Source organism: Myripristis murdjan, chromosome 15 (assembly GCF_902150065.1).
Source record: "Myripristis murdjan chromosome 15, fMyrMur1.1, whole genome shotgun sequence".
NCBI lineage: Eukaryota > Metazoa > Chordata > Actinopteri > Holocentriformes > Holocentridae > Myripristis > Myripristis murdjan.
In genome coordinates this window covers 32,927,218-32,946,883 of record NC_043994.1, presented here as the reverse complement: position 1 = coordinate 32,946,883, position 19,666 = coordinate 32,927,218, and the positions used below count along the sequence as shown (strand labels likewise).

Sequence of the window (19,666 nt, the reverse complement as noted above, 5' to 3'; positions counted from 1 at the left end):
CTGCTGCTCCCTCTGTTTCACCAGCCAAATGACCTGAGGTTCAGACACACACACACACACACACACACACACACACTGTCTGCGGGGAGTGGGACGTCCCGTTCGGGGTACAGTCCCTGGAGTCTGGCTGGTCGCCTCCTCGCTTAACAGCAACAACATTTTAATAAACTTTACTGATTTTGACTTTGGACCGGCAGACGCTGACATGTGTGTGTGTGTGTGTGTGTGTGTGTGTGTGTGTGTGTGTGCGTGCAACAGGCAACATGAGTGTGTTATTGCGTGATGGCCCCCGCCCCGCCCGGTCCTTATCGCTGTGTCCCGGGTGGGGGGGTGGGGGGTTATCAGGCGGGACAGAGACTCTGCTGCTTCTCATCAAAACAACGCAAGAAGTCCACCATCACTATTATTATTAGTTTATTTTATTTTCATGGCTTTTTATTGGTTAATTACATTTTGTTTTTGTTTTTTCAGAAATGATGTCAGAAGCAGAGCGAAGCAGCTCACAACAGGTGCATGATGGGTAAAATTTCCCTCTCTGAAGTTTGGAGGTGATACTGCCTCACTGCTCACCGGCTGGACTTTCCTCTGTGTGTGTGTGTGTGTGTGTGTGTGTGTGTGTGTGTGTGTGTGAGACACTGTGGGCCCTGACAAAGGAAAAGGTAAGTTTTGACTCACTGCTTAAAGGAATATTTCAGTGTTTTGAGGAAAATCCCTTCTCCCTGACGTCCCCAGACTGAGACCTGAGGCCTGTATCATGAAGCAGGATTAAGGTGTTAGTGAGATGCCTTCAGGCTCCACTCCGGATTTTCTGTATCACAAAGCTGGTTCACCTCTGATCGGGACAGGAAACCAGTCCTGGACCTGTCCTGAGAGCTAACCTGCTCCGGGCCAGGCTAGCTCTCAGGACAGGACCGAATCCTACATAAAGCTCCGCCCCCTGGCCAATCAGCTGTTTGCCAAAACGCGGCCTGACCAATCACTGAGGATCCCGTTGAACAGCGAGTCCAGATGAGGAGAGGATTTTCCTGTCTGACTCTCTGAGAGAGAGACAGGCTGTGATGCTGATGTTCAGCAGCTTCAGGCTCACAGCTGCTGCTGCACAGAGCTGACACTCTGCAGGAGAGGAAAGGCACATTTAAAATGGCTCAATTAATCAGCTCTAAATATTTTGGGGTCAAATTATTCCTGGGAGAGAGAATGGGCCTGATTGACAGCTCGCTGATGCAAATGTGAAAAAGGATCATTTGTGCTTCATTCCAGAGGCGAGTCGGCCTTTAGATTTGCCTTTTGTTCCTGCTGAGGTCTAATGCAGCTCAGAGTCTGATTTTCTTCAGGCTGTAACCTGATGCACTGACGGGACTGAACTGTGGGAAGGAACCAGAAGCTGTGCTGAGTCTGATCCTGATCACCAGACGGCCCCCGGGGGGCGCCACAGAGACAACAACACTCACACCAAGTCTCTAACCAGTATGAGACTGGGCCCCCCGCTCTCAGCAGGCTGGCCTCTGGCCTCTTATTATGGGATGGATCCTGATTCACTGTGTTGTGCTTTAACTGGTGAAGCTGCAGGCGGAGACTTGATCTTTCTCAGTGAGTGGTTCAGGTGCAGTCAGCTCCTCACACCTGCACACGGCAGCACCTGTCGCTCTGGCTCCGCCCACTGAGCCGGAGGCTGCTGTGGAATAATCTGACAGATTATCAGAGTCCAGAGAGCAGATTATTGCTCCATCAGCTTTAAAACACACAGGCTGGACCTGCTGAGGGAAATAATCTCATCACATGACGCCGCCTGCAGGGGGCTCAGCACGCGGCCCGGGGCCCCCGGGGGGCCTGCAGCCTTAAAACTCTGTGACCTTTGACCTCTGCATGTGTGTCACACAGCTGGCTCCTCCCCCTGAGGAGCATCTCCACATCTGCTTTGTTCACTCCTGTGGAACCTGTTGTTTGTGTGTGTGTGTGTGTGTGTGTGTGAGACACTGACTCTGATCTGATCTCAGATCTGTGTTCAGGGTTAGATCTGCAGAGCAGCAACAGCTTCCTCATCACTGATGTCGTGTTCTGTGTCGATAATAAACAGAAACACAATCCACCTGCTGAAGTGAAATATGACACGTTATGTACACTGTGTGTGTGTCACTGTGTGTGTGTGTGTGTGTGTGCCGTCCAGCTCGTGGGAGACGTCACTGGACTCTGGCTGGTCGCCTCCCCGCTCAACATTTTAATAAACTTTACTGACTTGGACCGTCTGGGGGGTGTGTGTGTGTGTGTGTGTGTGTGTTTATTCCTATTCAATTTGCATGAGTCAGCGTGGCCTCTCCCAGGTCCTCAGCAGGATCAGTGTTATTCACTTCCTCCTGAACTCACTGACATTTCAGTTTGTTTTATTTCCTGACTCAGACAGGAAGTGAGACTTGTCACTTCCTGCAAGACGCTGAGAAAAAAGAAACAGAAGAAGGAAGAGAAAGCAGAGCGCTGAGTCAGCTGGACTTGTTTTTATTGACAGACAGAAGCTCCTCCCACCCCAGCCCCTGACCAATCACAGCTCAGCACCAATTAAAACACAACAGACCACCAGCTCTGATTCTGACAGGAAGTAAAATGTGAAGAAACTAACGGCGTGATGATGTCACAGGATGTGATGATGTCACAGGACGAGCAGGAAGAGGAAACACATCAGCCTAAAAACAAGTGGCAGTTAAAATGATAAAATATGCTTGATTAAAATAAATATCTGTTATTTTTATAGCATCTTTGACCCCGCCCACCCATACATTTGACCCCACCCCCATATATGTAACATTAAACCCCGCCCACCCACACATTAAACCCCGCCCCCAGCTCTTCTAATTCTAACATGGGAACTCTAAATGTTAGGAATCAAGAAAATAAATTCACAGAATTCTGAGAAAGCAGGAAGCGCCGCCCTGACGGCAGCATCAGATCTGGATCCTGATTGGAGGAGAGCCTGGCGGGCGGCAGCAGAGAAGGCGATTGGCTGACGGTGAGCGCTGACCAGCTGCCAGCGGCTCCACCCACTGAAACACCAGCAACCACACACTGCAGTCACATCTGGAACACAGAGAGTTAACAGAGTCAGACCGCCTGGGGGCGGAGCCTCAAGTCAGGACTTTAGCCTCTGAACCGGTCTGAACCGGTCTGAACCGGTCTGGTACCTGGACTGGAGCGCTGTGAAGCCACTTGTCCTTGTCGGCTCCGATCTTCATGCAGGAGAACAGATCACACACTGTGGGCAGGGCCAGCCGCTCCTGCACACACACACACACACACACACACACACACACACACACACACACACACACAGTCAGTGACAGGTGGCTGTGCAGGTGTGAAGGAACTTGATGACATGCCTGTTCTGATTGGCTGTCCTCACCTGAGCCTGGCTCCTCTTCCTCAGCAGCCATTTGTCCTCCTCAGGCAGTGGGCGGGGCTCACCTGCCGAGCCACAGGTGCGGCTCCTGTCAGGAGCCACCCAGCGCTCCGGCTCCAGAGGAGCCTGGAACACCGAGGGCTTGAAGTGGGAGCTGTGCTCCTCCCGGCTGGCCTTCTCCTCCTCAGGAGCCACCCAGTCGGAGAGGGCGGGGCTCTGGGAGGGCGGGGGCGGGGGCGGGGCGGGGCTCCTGCCGGGGTGCAGCCAGGCCTGCAGGATGGCCTGCACCTGAGGAGAGAGGAGGTCATGTGACACTGTGTCCCGCCTCAGAGAAACAGCTGTTAGCTTAGAAACAGGAAGTCGGCGTACCTTCTGCTGCTGCTCCCGGAGGTGCAGGGCGGGGCCGGGCTTAGCCGCCAGCGGGACGCTGTTCTTGTCGAGGAGGACGCCGTTCTTGTCACGACCATCCTGCCGCAACAGCCAGGCGCTCAGCGCCCCGGTGCCGCAATTCTCTTCACACACACACTGGGCGTAGCTGGAGCACGGCTCGTTGGCCCGGCACGACTGCTGGACCGGCACCGCCGCCTGAAGCCACGCCTCCAGGGCCGAGGCCGAGGCCGGGGCCGGGGCCGGCGGGGGGCTCTGAGGGGAGGCGGGGCCAGAGGGGGGTGGGGTCTTCAGGCACTTGAGCTCACCCAGGTTCTCGATCTCCAGGGCCCGGCTGGTCTGGCGGCAGGAGGAGCAGTCGGTTGCGGGACGTCCCGCCGCCAGCCAGTCGCTGCAGGACCAGCTCTCCTCGAATGGTTTCAGCACCTGCCGCCACCGCTCCGCATCAGACTCCGCCTCCTCAGAGCCGGTCGCCGGGGTGATGAGCCAGTCACTTAGGTCGCTGGCCTCCCCCTCCCCCTCCTCCTCCATAACGAACTCTGATTCGTCGATCTTCTCGATGGAGAAGGAGGAGGAGGAGGAGGAGGAGCTGCTGACGGCTCTCTCCCGGACCACAGGTGTGTTCTCCTGCAGAAGCCACGCCTCCAAGTCCCTGAGCTGACCCCATGCCTTCAGGAAGTCAAAGGAGGCCCGCACGGGACAGGAGGCCTGCACGCACACACACACACACACACACACACACACACACACACACACACACCTAATATGACCTCTGACCTCTGACCACATCAGTAAACACATGTCATTTTCTGCTTGGGAACCTGAAGGAGGAGGTGCGTCTCACCTGGACCTCCCTGTGTGCCATCAGCCAATCCTGAGGGTTCTTGCTGGACTGGTAGCCAATAGGGGTGCTGCTGGCGGGGCGGGGCCCCAGCAGCCAGTCGCTCAGAGGGCCGGCCTCCATTTTCTGCCGAGGAGACAACACAGCGTTTGTTGTTGTTGAGAAGCATGAACTTGGTGTTTCTGTGTTTCCTCAGGAGGCTGAGCTCAGAAACCAGCACAAATATAATCTGATCTGACAAACAATAAAATGTGATGACAAGTCACAATTCTGCAAAAATGGAAAATCAGATCAGAAAATGACAGGAACTCATGAGCTTTGCCTGCGGTGACACTGGAGGAGAACAGCAACGTGAGGTTGATTAGCTCCTGTTCACAAGCACCAGGTGGTACCAGGGGTCATGTGACCTCAGGGGGGCGTGGCCTGTAGCTCTTTCTGAAAACTCCCATCATTTCACAGAACCAATCAAAAGAAAGCTGCATTTGCTCTTCACTGACACTTTGCTTCACGTTTGCAGCTGACAGCTCACCTGACAGCTCACCTGTCTCTTGGTCACAGGGCAGCTCTGCATCCAGGCTCTCTGGTGGGCGGGGCTGGGGGCGGGGCTCTGACAGGCCACACCCTCTGTCTGCTACACAGAGCAGAGTGTCAGTGTTATACATAAGAAATGAATGTTTTGTGTGTGTGTGTGTGTGTGTGTGTGTGTGTGTGTGTGTGTACCTGGGAGGTGATGCTGCCGAACGAGGTGATGGCCTGTCTCAGAGAGCGAGTGTCGGCCTGGAAGCTCAGCTCTGGAGTTTCTTCTGGTGTCAGACTGAGAGACGCCAGCCTACACACACACACACACACACACATACACACAGTCATTTAGAAAACCAAACCAATTTGAACCAGTGTGCATTTTGTGTGTGTGTGTGTGTGTGTGTGTGTGTGTGTGTGTGTGTGTGTGTGTGTGCTTACTTGTCCATGCAGCTGGTCAGCTGGTTGGTCAGGTGGCTGCTGTTGGAGTTCTCCAGCTGGTGGACCATCACATCAAACTGCCCCCGGAGCTGGGCGAGACACACACACACACACACACACAGAGAGAGAGAGAGAGAGAGAGGGGGAGAGAGAGAGAGGGAGAGAGGGGGAGAAAGTCAGCAGGTGGCCGGTCCAGGTGATTCTCTCTCCCAGGTCGTCCGAGTGCCACAAACACAACACGCTGAGGCGGTATGTACTGTTCCTATGGTTACTGTGACACGTACTGTTGCTACTGCTGATGCAACTTGTTCAGATTGCTACACACACAGTCAGTAAGCAGTCAGTAAACAGTAAGCAGTCAGCCAACAGTCAGTACGCTGTCAGTAAGCAGTCAGCCAACAGTCAGTAAGCAGTCAGTCAACAGTAAGCAGTCAGTAAACAGTCAGTACGCTGTCAGTAAGCAGTCAGCAAACAGTCAGTAAACAGTCAGTAAGCAGTCAGTAAACAGTCAGCAGTCAGTAAGCCCACCCAGTGCAGCTGGTGCAGCTGCTGCTGCAGGGTCTCCGTCTTCAGCGTCTCCAGCAGGTCGATCTGACCCAGCAGCCACACCTCCCTGCAGCGCAGCGCCTCCTGCTGGCGGCTCACACAGCTCTGCAGCTCCGAACGCACCTGAGGGGAGGAGCCACAGGTCAGAGCGGGCACACACACACACACACACACCTGTACCTGCTGAGCAGTCATCTGTGTGACACGACAGCAGAACTGCAGATGTGCTGTGAGCTGCTGTCTCTCCTGCACTCTTTATATCCTCTCCTTCTCACACACACACACACACACACACACACACACACACACACACACACACACACACACACACACACACACACACACACACACACACACACACACACACACACACACACACACACACACACACACACACTCCTATCCCTTCCTCTCCCTCCCCCAGTGTTTTCTATGCTTGCTCGACCACACCTACCTGTGGTCATGTCTGTACAGTCACAAGACACGGCAGGTGATGGTGTTATGGTCCAATAAGCACCCACACCACGTGAGTGATCCTCCCATAATGCTGTGTGTGCGTGTGTGTGTGTGTGTGTGTGTGTGTGTTTGTGTGTGTGTGTGTTGTGGCAGCCTGGCTCAGGCTCTCTTGTCTCTTTGTTCTTTCCTGACAGAACACAACAGAACCCACAGACCGCTGATCTGTGACCAGTCGTGTTGTTGTTGTCAGGTGTTTTACCTGCGGCTGCTTGGTGCAGTCAGGCCTTCAAAATAAAAGACAGCACAGACAGACGGCCGCTGCCACATGGTGAGCAGCAAACTGCACAGCTTTCAAACCTGGAATTTCTTTCTAAAAGTTAGAGTGGTGTAGCTGTGGACTTCCTGTGGCCGGTCAGTGTTTTTGGTAGAGAACTCCACCTCTGGAATTTATTGCAAATGGAAACAGAATCCGGTGTTTGTGGACTTTAAACAGCTGATAGACACCGGATGAAAGGCCAGGCGTCTTTCTGCAAAACCTCACTTCAGCAAGTTGTGACTCTGCACACAAACGAGCCCAGTACCATAGCAACGGTCCAGATGATAGAGGCTGCCCTAGTGTGTTGATGTGAGTGGGAGAGAGCGTTCTGCTCCTTCACGCTGCTCAGCCTCAGGAGCTTCAGCTTTCAAGTCACCTTATAAAGGGAGCTAGACCCAGGGCTCTTCAGGGTCCTCAGCAAAATCAGGAAAAGTTGAAATGCTTACGTAAGGCGTCTGAATGTAGCCGGCACACAGCAAATCTGATCCAGCATCACTATTCTGAACTTTAAATGTATCATTTTTTTTTTATCATATATCATATATATATATAAATATATCTACACTACTCACAAAAAGTTAGGGATGTTCAGCTTTCGGGTGAAATTTCAGGATGAACCTAAAATGCATTATAACCTTTCCAGGTGAACTTAATGTGACCTTCTGTAAACTTTTGAATGCACATGTCCAACTGTTCAGTGTTTCAGTACTTTTTGCACAAGTTGCTGTTCTCTAACAAGGAGTTTAACGGCAAAATTCACATCAGGTGTTTGATGCTCCAGCTCATCGAGGTCGTATCATTAGGGAACGGCTGCTGGAGACTGGGGTACCTCAGATGGAGTGGCCTGCACTTTCTCAGACCTGAATCCCATAGAAAACCTATGGGATCAGCTGAGTGGCCGTGTAGAGGCTCGGAGCTCTGTACCCCAGAACCTCAATGTCCTGAGGGCCGCCCTTCAAGAAGAGTGGGATGCCATGCCTCAGCAGACAATAAGTCGACTTGTGAACAGCAGGAGACGTCGCTGTCAAGCTGTAATTGATGCTCAAGGGCACATGACAAGTTATTGACACTGACATTTTTTGTTGTGGTATATCCACCACTGTTGTTGGCTTTTGTTTCAAGAAATTGAGATGAGGAAATCACCAGTGTATGCTTCTACTTAAATGCCCTACTTTCATTATATAATATCACTGTAGCATGAACTTTTTATATTTTCCATAAATTTCACCCAAAAGCCAAATATCCCTAACTTTTTGTGAGTAGTGTATTTTCTGGGATTTTCTTTGTGTGTTTGTGTGCTTGTCCCTCCCTGCCTGGGGTGTCAGAGTCAGGACTGAAGAGAGATGAACATTCATTTGGTTATTTCATAGATATAATTTGAATAGATTTGAACGGTCCTCACCTCGCGGCAGTTTTCTCGGAGCTGCTGCTCTGCCTTCGTCACGCTGCCGATCGCCTCCTGCAGCTGATCCTGAGCCAGCCGGCACTGCTGCAGCCCGGCCGCCGCCGCCTCCGCCGGCATCCTGACAAGACACAGGGAGTCAAAGTGAGTCACAACAAAACAGACAAACAGTGGAATCAGACGGCCGAGGCTGTTTCTCCTGCAGGAACTAAAACAGCAGACGGTCACACCTCAGCAGAGCACGCCTCAATACTGTCTCATACTCTGAGAAAAAAATTGGGTATTGGGTATGTCAGTATGATGTTGATATATTGAGCAGCCATTAATGGGCTCAGACTTCATCACACCTTTTTGGTTTTCTGTGGTCTGACACTGAAGCTTCCTCATCTGTTCAGAACAAAAAGGCTGATGTGAGTCAGCAAGCACACACAGCTGTGGTTTGTGTGTGTGTGTGTGTGTGTGTGTGTGTGTGTGTGTGGAGGTGGGCAGTCACCTGACTGACTGCCCTGTTGTACTGGGGCTTCACTAGTATCCACCAGTATTATTTTTATAATGATTAACATGACCTATTTACTGTGATGCTTGAGTTTAAATGCTCGTCTGAATGCCTTGAAATCCAATACCGCTGGAACAGAAACGGAGCCCTTCTGTCCTTAAGGCAGGTGTTTCATGGTTTTCATATCAGTCATCATGTAAATCAAAATTCTGACAGGATTATTAAAAAAATCTAAATACCCGCCCCGATAATCAACCAGGGCAGATAACTGATCGATGCCTGATCCAAATATACAAAGTTTTACTGGAAGTGAAACTGCAACATGGAAAAACCAGCAAAAACACCTGCAGCTCTCTCACACACACACTCACACACACACACACACACACACACACAGGGTCTCAGTTTGGTTTGAAGGTGAGGTTCTGCTGTTAAAACTCTTCAGTTCTGATGTAATCTTCACTAGTAAAACAGGTGGACCGCTGCTTTACTGTCAGCTCACATTTATTTTAACGTTTTAATGTCATGTTGTGTCCTGCTGTGGTGACGCCACCCCAACCTGGACATCTGACTGAGAAACATCCAGAAAGTCCCCTGAACTGATCTGTGCTCCTGTCAGGGGGAAGAACAGCAGAACACAGCGAGGAACCACAACCTGCACACACACAGCCATGTGACAGGCCAGGGAAATCTTCATAACCTTCATAACAATGATAATAATGATAATCACACTGACTTTTTGTCTCTGGAATCAGGTCAAGGATTTCTGGTTTGATGGTTCATAAGCCACCATGCACACACACCCACACACCCACTGCACTGAGGATCAGAAAGACAAGAACACAAAAGGCAGAGAGTTCTTTCAGGTGGCATCCAGGGGCACCAGTTCCCACAATTCAACTTCCTGTTCAGCTCTCCTGGCCTTCTGGAATGACAAGGATTTCAGGAACGTCCTGGCTTCAGCGGCGCCGGGCGCTGCGACACGCATCATGACTTTATTAAACTGTGTGAGGATCAGCGTGTCTGTCCACTGGACCAGTTTGGGAGTGTCACCTCCAGCTGGACATGCTCCTTTTTCTGCGTCTAGAATCTGTTTGTTGTTGTTTTTGCTGGATTTTGCTGTTTCTGCGTCGTCGTCGTTGGTGGTTTGTCAGAGACATTCGGCTCAGCGGTTCACTGATTCCCGAGTTGTTTTCTGTTCTCAGACGTTCTTTAACACTGACAACATGTCTGCTCCCAGCTGATCAGTGTGTGTGTGTGTGTGTGTGTTTGAACTCCACAGTGCACACACAGCTGCAGTGTGTAGTCATTCCTGTGAACACACAGCGTCAGCATGTGCCTGAACAGGCTTGTTGTTGTGCTGATAAGCCTCAGTGTTCAAACTGCAGAGCAGATAAAGAGACCAGAGCTGGTCTGGGACCCGGCCTACACCCCTTATCAACACTGACCTGATACCTTCTTCCTGAACACACCGGTCAAGGCAAACTTTTTATTTTCCCACTGTCAATGTCCATTTCTGTAAACTGCATTTTTTCTTCAGTTTAGACACATTTCACACGCAGTTAACCCTTAGAAACCTGAGCAAATTGGCTTGATTTCTGTCAAAAACATGGAGAATGAAGGCAACAAGCAGCTTAGCAAGAAATGACCCAAAAATTAGCAAGAAATGAGTTAAAGGTCACAAGAAAATGACATGGAAATGTCATAGACACACACAGACAGAGAATTATTAGAAATTAGAAAAAAAAAAAAAAAAACTACAAGGAAGTGTCCAGAAAACTACATTGTGTGTGTGCATATCTATATCTATATATCTATGTACACATATAGACATAGATATAGATAGATATATATATAGATGTGTGTGTGTGTGGGGGGGCTCATTTGTTGTTAAGTTGCTTGTTGCCTTTGTTGTTTGTGAGAAATCAGGTGAATGTGGTCGGGATCAGGGGGTTTTCTGTGTCACAGGGCTGGCAGGCAGCTTCAAGAGAAAAGCTCAGCATATTAAACATAATGCACCTAACCCTGCAGAACCCTGTTCCTGACACAGAACCTCAGAGGAACCACGGCATCAGATGGATTTTTTCTATCAGAGCAATAACTATTTCATTTTCTCATTGGTCAAAGGATAATATGATGTGCATCCAAACATATTTAGGTAATTTGCACTTTTTCCCCTTATCTTAAATGAAGCGAACTGGAACAATAATAACCTTGTCAGTGTCATTATAATGTCAGCTGTGAGATAAACAACCTTCACTCACTTCAATCATTCTGGCAGTTTTCACTTTTTAAAATTCTGTTTCCTCTCTTATGTTCCTGTCCAAACTGCATCTCTACCCCTCACACTGTTAATCTGACAGAGCAGCTGGCAGCGGGGCTGCAACCAACCATGACCTCCACTGGCGATCGATCAGTTATTTTTCCCCAATATATTGATTAATCATTTCTTCTATTAACTGTAAACAAGACTGACAAATGCCTGCAGTGATCTTGGTCTGACAGCCTAACCTGACTCAGTTTTAGCTGCAGTGGCTTCGGCCAGCTCAGGTTCGGTATTTTTACTTGATAAATGCGTATCATATAATTATTCTTATGTAAATTATTTCCTGTCAGCCACGGAACCCATTAATTAACTAGGTGTTTAACTTGGTAGCGTTACCGGTGAAACGCTCTTGTTATTCCTGCAGTTGTTACGGATTCAGGGCCAGGCGCTCCTCCTACCTCATGTTGCTCAGCTTTCACAGTAAAATGCAGCTCCTCTCTCCGAGTTTCCCCTCAAACAAAAGATCCTGATGTTTTCTTCCCTGAATGTGAGCCAGAACAACCAGGAAGCCCCGCCGCCTCCTCCACCACCGACCGAGCAGTCTGCACGTACACACACACGGGGCCTGCGCAGGGGGCACGGCCGACAGCATACCACACACACTTATCGATTATAGATTATCCCCGAACCTGGCTGAGGTCCAAATGTTAGTACAGCAGAAACCCTGATCGACCGTTTAGTCGAAATTAACGGTGAACTCGAGAACCAGGCCCGGGACGTCCCGCTGCACCTGAAGGTCACACCGAGCTCCGTCAGAAAAACACGTTTATTTGTAAAACGGGTTAACCGGCTCAAGTTCACAGCCGGTGCTTTCACTCAGACATTTCCTGAATCTCACTGGTCTCCTGGTAAATTATAGCTGATCCCAGCCAGCGGCTCGGCGTGTCACGGCCTCGGGCCCCGGGGCTGGCCTGGGACACACAGCCACACCGGAGAGGGGACATGTCAGAGGGAAAGGGCTGCTTGGTGGTTTAGATGTATGCCGAATTATACAGATTACATTAAAATACATCATGAAGATTATTATAAGTCTGTCAGTTAAGTCTGTCAAGCAGGAAACAGCAAATTACCAAATTCCTGTGTGAACTTTTGAGAAGCTTCCTCTAACATGTACCGGAGGTGAGACGTAACACTTTAAAACTGACATCTGCCGACAGAGGAAGCAGCTCAGGGTCATAATTTAGTGAAACTACACACATATATATTTAACATCGCTTCTTAACTCGGTATTATTGGGCCGGTGAGGAACAGCTGAGGGCCGCTGGTGGGTCCTGGTCACATTTTTCACCACGACATCAATTTTAACCAACTCTAACATAATAATCGTCCAACAACAAACAGAACCTGGTGATTTTAATCTGAAATAAACCTTTAATCTGAAATAAACACATTGTGCTAACGGAGGCTAGCAGTTAGCCTCGGTGGCTAACATCAGGCCGGTTAGCGGTGCTAGCTAGCCGGGAGCTTCTCGGTGTAAAACAGCCGCCGGCGTCAAACTCACCGCGTCCCCTTGTTCTGCACTTTCGACTTTGATGTCATCAATAATCCGGTTCGATTGGAAGCGAAAACAAAATGAGGCAGCCCGTCGAGCGACGCCGGGTTTCACTGCTACTCAATGTCACGATAAGAAAAAAGGCTAACACCGCGGGATGGAAAGTCTCGCGCGACTTCACGGCAACATCCCGTTTGGCTACAGAGTCCGAGACTGCCCCCTGGTGGCGGAAGAGGAGAGCGTAGGTTGAACTGGTTTTATGTTTATTTTATTTTATTTTTTAATCATCAGTGTAATTGTTGTTATTCCTTTACAATTATTAATATTCCTCTTATGTAAATATTATGTAGCTGCACATATATTTGTATTGTGGGTGAACGTTTTGTACCATTCTTTGCACTCAATAAATATTTGAATAAATAAGAATAAATGCCTCTTTTTTTAAAAAAAAAATGGCTAAACTGCTACAGAGTAAACGGACTACACTGGAATCCAACAAAGTTAAAAGAATTCCCTGTTTGAAAAGTTCTGATCCAAATAAAACGAGGCAGAGGATGCAAAAAGCCTGGTAGCGTCCTGGCCTGCTCCTGTTACTCTGCACTGTTTTTGCTGTGGTGCCTTTTCACTTTATGATGCTGTTTGCAGTGTTCATGACCGAACTTCTATTTAAAAATGTACTTGTCTTTTGGAGAAACATTAAACCACTCGATCACTGGAACACTCACATTAAATATTATCACTTGAAATAAAATGTTTTGTAAATGAATTTTACGAAGTTCCAGCGTTGCTCAGCCTGTTGCCTGCTTTTCCTCACCTGCTGCGCTTCTCTTCTTCTTCTTCTTCTTCTTCTTCTTGTTTTACGGCGGTTGGCATCGAGCTTATCGGTGCTTTACCGCCATCCACTATTCCGGAATGTGGATCAGACAATAGACTTACAGACTAACTCTCAACAGACACAATATTATACACTTGTGCAAAAAAAAAAACAACAACAAAAAAAACCTTATCCTACTATTAATGTCCTACCCATGTAACAAACTGCCACCTAGACCCTACCCCTGCTTACCCATCAGATTCTATAATAAACACCTGTATCCCTTAAGAAAGCCATCAGTATCCTAACCTGCTCTCTCCTCTCCATACTCAACAATACTTTTACTTTTAATGTCAGATTCTGCATCCCTAAGTCCCTCATCTTATTCCTCATCACCTCTCTGCAGCTCATATTTCTGACACCTCAAGACTACAGGCTCCACTGAGCCTTCCTCACATCCCTCACACACGCGCACGCGCACGCGCACGCGCACACACACACACACACACACACCTGTCACACACACACCTTCAATGTTTTGTTCAGTGCACAATGCCCCAACCTTAATCTAGTCATCACAGTCTCCTCTCTCCTTCCCTTCCTCACACCTCGAACACTTTTCTGAATTTGATTAAAAAAAAAAAAAAAAAGAAAAAAAAAAAAAAAGCCTCCCCTTCTCCTCACCTGCTGCTCTAACGGGGGAATGAGAATAAAATCCACAATGTTACATTTCAATTGAATTCTCGCGAGGTTTTCGGTTCCACGTCGACGAATTACGCATGACGTCACCGCGTGCGTGGAGACTGACGCAGTTCGCTGATCAGATGCAAAATTTTAGGACCTAAACATTTGCTTTTGTGTTATTTTCTGCGATGATTATCGGTTATTGATCAGTTCCTCCGTGATCGAACGGAAGTGCAGCTGAGTGTCACGGTGAGTGTCGGTCACGCGCTGCGGGGAAAATGTCTGCAGCCGCCGGGAACAAAAACACGAACACGGAACCGTGGGGCGGCTTCGACGAGCACCTCATCCAGGTGAGCTAACAGGCTAACGGGCTAACGTGTGTGTGTGTGTGTGTGTGTGTGTGTGTGTGTGTGTGTGTGTGTGTGTGTGTGTGTGTGTGTGTGTTAGCACACAGAGCTCTGCATGCTAACGCTCCCGGCGTGTTGATGTTTCTGCTAGTAAACAGAGCTAGCCGTGTGATGCTAATCAGCAGGGCAGGGTTAGAGGGTTAGGGTTCGGGCAGGACGCTGCTTCAAAGCGCCTTTGGTGACTCATTTAAAGCTAAATGTGAAGGAAAAGGTACATTCCACACATCCGGTGAGTTAAAACACACCTGAGCACCGGCAGAGCTCCTTCCTGTTGGTGTCAGCCAGGTACCTGCCGGCTGCCGCCCTGCAGACAGACAGACAGGCAGACAGGCAGGCAGACAGGCAGACAGACAGGCAGACAGACAGACAGGCAGGCAGGCAGACAGACAGACAGGCAGACAGACAGACAGGTTCTGGTGGTATTCATTCGGGCTGTAGTGGTGCTCGGTTCATTTTCGGTCCAATAAGAAAGAAAAAAGCCAAACATAAAATAGCTTCTCATTTACTTTGAAGTTTTGTAAACAAACAAATCAATACTTTATAATTGTTTTTAAACGATACATTAACCCTCGTCAGTACAATAATACTGCCACAAACTGCTACTCATAGTAAATTCTCCAATTAATCGGAGGTTCTCAAATAAAGTACATATAGAAGGGCTTTACTGCACTTTGCAGCAAACACTTCAGCTTTACGTTCCTAATATTCATGTGTGTCCTGAAAGTGTATCTGCAAATGAAACATCCCTGAAGCGTGGAGCCACACGGGGCCCCGTGGAGCCCCGTGGAGCCCCGTGGAGCCCCGCGTGGCCCCGTGGAGCCCCGTGGGGCCCTGCGGGGCCCCACGGGGCTCCCTGCTTCAGGGATGTTTCAGTGTGCACACAAGCCGCTGAGCGTGGCGCTCTGTGCCGCAGGGCGGCGGCTCGGCCGTCATCGACATGGAGAACATGGACGACACGTCGGGCTCCAGCTTCGAGGACATGGGCGAGATGCACCAGCGCATGAAGGAGGAGGAGGAGGTGGCCGCCGAGGCCGCCGCCACCGAGGACGACGCCGCTGACGACGGAGAGTTCCTGGGCATGAAGGGCCTCAAGGGCCAGCTGGGGAGGCAGGTCGCCGACGAGGTGAGCGAACACTGCGGGGTCAGGGGTCAGGGGTCAGGGCTTCACCTGGAGCTCTCCTGCTCAGACCGGCAGCTGATGCTGATGACAACAAACAGCCAGCAGGAGACAGTGACCGTTGCCGTAGCAACGCATGTGTTGTAATTGATGCAAACAGGAAAACGTTGAGGTCAGTTTAATATTTTTAAATGTGAGCGTGTCTTTGCACACGCAGTGAAATAAACAACAACAACAAAGGGTTAGTGAGAAGAAAACTGTCATGTGAAAGCAGCAGGTGGTGGACAGGTGTGACAGCACACCTGGCTGCTGCTGGGGTCACCACGGAAACCACTGCAGTATGAAGTGAACACGGTGTGTGTGTGTGTGTGTGTGTGTGTGTGTGTGTCCAGGTGTGGCAGGCGGGGAAGCGGCAGGCGTCTAAAGCCTTCAACCTGTATGCCAACATCGACATCCTGCGGCCGTACTTTGACGTGGAGCCGGTGCAGGTCAGGAGCAGGTAGGACGCCGCGCCGCACGGCCACGCCGCGCCGCACGGCCACGCCCCGCCGCATGGCCACGCCCCGCTCTGACGTCACTTCCTGTTCTCAGGCTTTGAATTTCCCAGTCTGGGATCAGTAAAGTATACCTATCTATCTATCTTGTGTTCTCTTCCTGTTCTCAGGCTGATCGAGTCCATGATCCCCGTCCGCATGATCAACTTCCCCCAGGTGAGTCTGTCACCACACACCTGCACACGCAGGGAGGGTTGGGCTGAGGGGCGGAGCTGCTGTGAGACAGGAAGTGGAACCCGTCTGTCCGGTTTATGAAGCACAAGAGAATAATTTCATCTGCAGCCAGCACTCAGCTGTGTGTGTGTGTGTGTGTGTGTGTGTGTGTGTGTGTGTGTGTGTGTGTGTGTGTGTGTGTGTGTGTGTGTGTGTGTGTGTGCTGATCCTGTGTCTCCTGTGCAGAAGATCGCAGGCGAGCTGTACGGCCCCATGATGCTGGTGTTCACGCTGGTGGCCATCCTGCTGCACGGCATGAAGACCTCGGGCACCGTCATCGTAAGGCCACGCCCCCCGTCCTGACACATGGGACTACATTACCCAGAAACCCTTGCTGTGATGGGCCTGTAACGCTGCGTTCCTTTGCACTGAGAAGTTGGACAAACAAAAAGTGCAGAAGCTGTGGAGCTCAGAGTCAGTGTGTCAGAGACACTGAGCTGACCTCTGACCCCTGACCTCTGACCTCTGACCCCGAGGGGAAACTGATTCAGGTGCAGTCGCTCAAATTCTCAAGAGAAAAATGTATTTATAAGCATAAGTGAAATTATTAAAATATGTGCTTTTACAGTAAATACAGAAATAGGAAATTGAGCTTATGTAAAAATATAACCAGCTGTTTGCACAGAGGGGCGTGGCCTGTTGCTCCTGCAGGTGCAGACAGTTCAGTCAGCAGGTACACACACCTGGAATGCAGCGAGCTGGCCGCTGGGACGTCCCGACTCTGAGTCTTCCAACTTCCGAGTTCACTGGAACGCAGCGTCAGGGCTCCCTGTGTAATCCATAGATCAATCCACAGATTACCTCACTGATCCCAGATTGGGATTTTCTCAGACAGTCTGAGCTGAGCGCCGCCGCGCCCCTCACTCTGGCTCCTGGCGTCACGGTTCTTGTTGCCTTGGCGACAGCCGCCCCCTCGTGGGCGGCGCTCGGTGTGTGTGTGTGTGTGAGAGTGGGCGGGGCTCATGTTGACCTGTGTGCCGCAGAGGGAGGGAACGCTGATGGGAACCGCCATCGGAACCTGTTTCGGCTACTGGCTCGGCGTCTCGTCCTTCATCTACTTCCTGGCGTACCTGGTCAACGCCCAGATCACCATGCTGCAGATGCTGTCGCTGCTGGTCAGTCCACACGCCCCGCAGGCCACGCCCACACCCGGCAGGCCACGCCCACACCCGACACACCCACACCTGACATGCCACGCCCACACCCAACATACCCCAAACAGACCTGACATGCCCATACATCCTTGGTGTGTGTGTGTGTGTGTGTGTGTGTGTCAGTGCTCTAACTCCGCCCCCTCCCCCCTCAGGGTTACGGGCTCTTCGGTCACTGCATCGTCCTCTTCATCACCTACAACATCCACTTCCACTTCCTGTTCTACGCGCTGTGGCTGCTGGTGGGCGGGCTCTCCACGCTGCGCATGGTGAGAGCTGCACTTCCTGTTCTTGTCTTTGTTCGTGACTCTAAATAAAGATTTTAAAAAAACAAACCCGGCGTGCTCCTGCCGTCCACCAGGTGGCGGCGCTGCTGTCGCGGACGGTGGGTCAGACTCCTCGCCTGCTGCTGTGCGGCAGCCTGGCCCTGCTGCACATGCTCTTCCTGCTCTACCTGCACTTCAACTACCACCAGATCGTCGAGGGTGAGCCCTTCACAATAAAAGCTGCCTCCGGCATCACACTCTGCTGCTGCTTTTGGTCAGCCCTTCACAATAAAAGCTTTTGCTCCAAACTCAGTTTCACAAGATCAGAGATCAAAGAGAGTCTTTCAGCAAATCTGAGCTTCAGTTAGCATGCTGCTAATGCTAACAAGTGCACAGTACTGCTACTATAGTGCTAGCTAGCTGCTGCTGATTAACTAGCTGCTGCTAACAGGTGAGGTCAGCTCACAGGTGAGGTCAGCTCACAGGTGAGGTCAGCTCACAGGTGAGGTCAGCTCACAGGTGAGGTCAGCTCACAGGTGAGGTCAGCTCACAGGTGAAGTTAGCTCACAGGTGAGGTCAGCTCACAGGTGTTGTTGTTTCAGGTCTGCTGGACTCACTGGAAGGCTCCAACATGGCCGCCATGCAGCGGGTGGCCCGAGACGTGCTGAAGCTGCCTGTTGTTGTCAACGCTACAGTGAAGAGCCAATGAACACTCTCACACACACACACACACACACTCACACACACACACACACACACACACACACACACACACACACACACACACACAAACACTCACACACGCTCTCTCACACACACACACACACACACTGCGCTGACGATAAAGAGGAGCAGCTGAATGGGACACGAGCCTGAAATCAGCAGGAAATGACAAAAAGCTGCGAGCAGGAAACTGAACGCACCTGAAATTTATCAGCCAACAAAAAAACGTCAAAATAAAAATCCAACAAACAAGAAAATGACCTGAAAATGAGCCAGCAAAGCTTTGTGGACGTTTCCCTGCTCTTTTTTTTTTTATCATTTCTTATCGTATTATTATTATTATGTTTATTATTATTATGTTCATGTCATTCCTTTCTTTCTCGTTCTTCTTCTGCGGCTAATTTCCAGCTCCTTTTCCTGGAAGCTTTCCCTCGTGCCGCTCGGCGCCGCTCGGCCCGCGGCGTTCACACGAACTCCCTGTCAGTCTGAGAGGGTCAAAGGCTTCCACCCAGAGGACGAGTGACGCGGCTGCAGGCGGCGCCTGACGTCACGGCGTGCTGACGTCAGCGCGCTGTGACGTCAGCGCGCCGTGACGTCAGCACGCCGTGACGTCAGCACGCCGTGACGTCGCCACACCGTGATGTCAGCACGCCCTGACGTCGCCACACCGTGATGTCAGCACGCCCTGACGTCAGCACGCCCTGACGTCAGCACGCCCTGACATCGCCACACCGTGATGTCAGCACGCCCTGACGTCAGCACGCCCTGACGTCAGCACACCCTGACGTCGCCACACCGTGATGTCAGCACGCCTGCGCGGGGGGTTCTGTATGTTCTCTGTGTCTCTGTTGTGTTTGTGGACCTGCTGAAGGTGAATAAAGCAGCTGAGCTCTGTGTCTGATGTCTTTATTTGATTGGCTCCTGTGGTCACGTGGTGCTGAGGGTTCACAGGTCAAACATCAGGAGAGCAAGGCACCAGCACTGCCAGGGTGGAGGGTTCGATTCCCACAGGAAAGTGCCTGCACCAACATGGCACGACTTTTATTTTGAAAAATGTCACTGATCGGCTTTTAAAATGGATTAAATTTTTTAAAAAGTGGTTTTGGTGACGTCACAGAGCAGAGGCG

General features: G+C 50.5%; 2 protein-coding genes across 7 annotated transcripts; one reads left to right on the top strand and one right to left on the bottom strand.

The window, feature by feature from the left end:
* Positions 1-2,472: 2,472 nt before the first annotated feature.
* On the bottom strand, positions 2,473-13,570 carry ncoa4 (nuclear receptor coactivator 4). 6 transcript variants are annotated; one of them, XM_030071246.1, is made up of 11 exons: positions 13,425-13,570; positions 8,297-8,417; positions 6,105-6,245; positions 5,577-5,665; positions 5,337-5,445; positions 5,146-5,247; positions 4,620-4,742; positions 3,758-4,483; positions 3,392-3,676; positions 3,174-3,266; positions 2,473-3,069 (listed from the first exon to the last, which is right to left on the bottom strand). In XM_030071246.1, the coding sequence occupies exons 1-11, from the start codon at positions 13,481-13,483 to the stop codon at positions 3,064-3,066; spliced, it is 1,854 nt and encodes a 617-aa protein (XP_029927106.1). In that variant the 5' UTR covers positions 13,484-13,570; the 3' UTR covers positions 2,473-3,063. The 6 variants fall into 6 exon arrangements, with proteins under 6 accessions (XP_029927106.1, XP_029927107.1, XP_029927108.1 ...); XM_030071247.1 differs by having other exon boundaries at positions 5,146-5,244; XM_030071248.1 differs by having other exon boundaries at positions 5,158-5,247; positions 13,425-13,569.
* Positions 13,571-14,190: 620 nt separating this feature from the next.
* yipf3 (Yip1 domain family, member 3) lies at positions 14,191-19,433 on the top strand. Its single transcript, XM_030071286.1, has 9 exons — positions 14,191-14,458; positions 15,429-15,638; positions 16,025-16,131; positions 16,297-16,342; positions 16,586-16,678; positions 17,383-17,514; positions 17,706-17,819; positions 17,912-18,035; positions 18,419-19,433. The coding sequence occupies exons 1-9, from the start codon at positions 14,387-14,389 to the stop codon at positions 18,523-18,525; spliced, it is 1,005 nt and encodes a 334-aa protein (XP_029927146.1). The 5' UTR covers positions 14,191-14,386; the 3' UTR covers positions 18,526-19,433.
* The last annotated feature ends 233 nt before the right edge of the window (positions 19,434-19,666 follow it).

What these genes read in the sequence shown, in the direction of transcription:
- yipf3 (XM_030071286.1), top strand. Translation starts at nt 14,387, where the DNA reads ATGTCTGCAGCCGCCGGGAACAAAAACACGAACACGGAACCGTGGGGC. An exon ending in CCGGTGCAGGTCAGGAGCAG is followed by an intron (nt 16,132 to 16,296) that starts GTAGGACGCCGC and finishes TCCTGTTCTCAG; the next exon opens with GCTGATCGAGTCCATGATCC. An exon ending in CTACCACCAGATCGTCGAGG is followed by an intron (nt 18,036 to 18,418) that starts GTGAGCCCTTCA and finishes TTGTTGTTTCAG; the next exon opens with GTCTGCTGGACTCACTGGAA.
- ncoa4 (XM_030071246.1), bottom strand. Translation starts at nt 13,483, where the DNA reads ATGCCAACCGCCGTAAAACAAGAAGAAGAAGAAGAAGAAGAAGAAGAG. An exon ending in TCCGAGAAAACTGCCGCGAG is followed by an intron (nt 6,246 to 8,296) that starts GTGAGGACCGTT and finishes TCCTCCCCTCAG; the next exon opens with GTGCGTTCGGAGCTGCAGAG. An exon ending in TCGGCAGCATCACCTCCCAG is followed by an intron (nt 5,248 to 5,336) that starts GTACACACACAC and finishes TGCTCTGTGTAG; the next exon opens with CAGACAGAGGGTGTGGCCTG.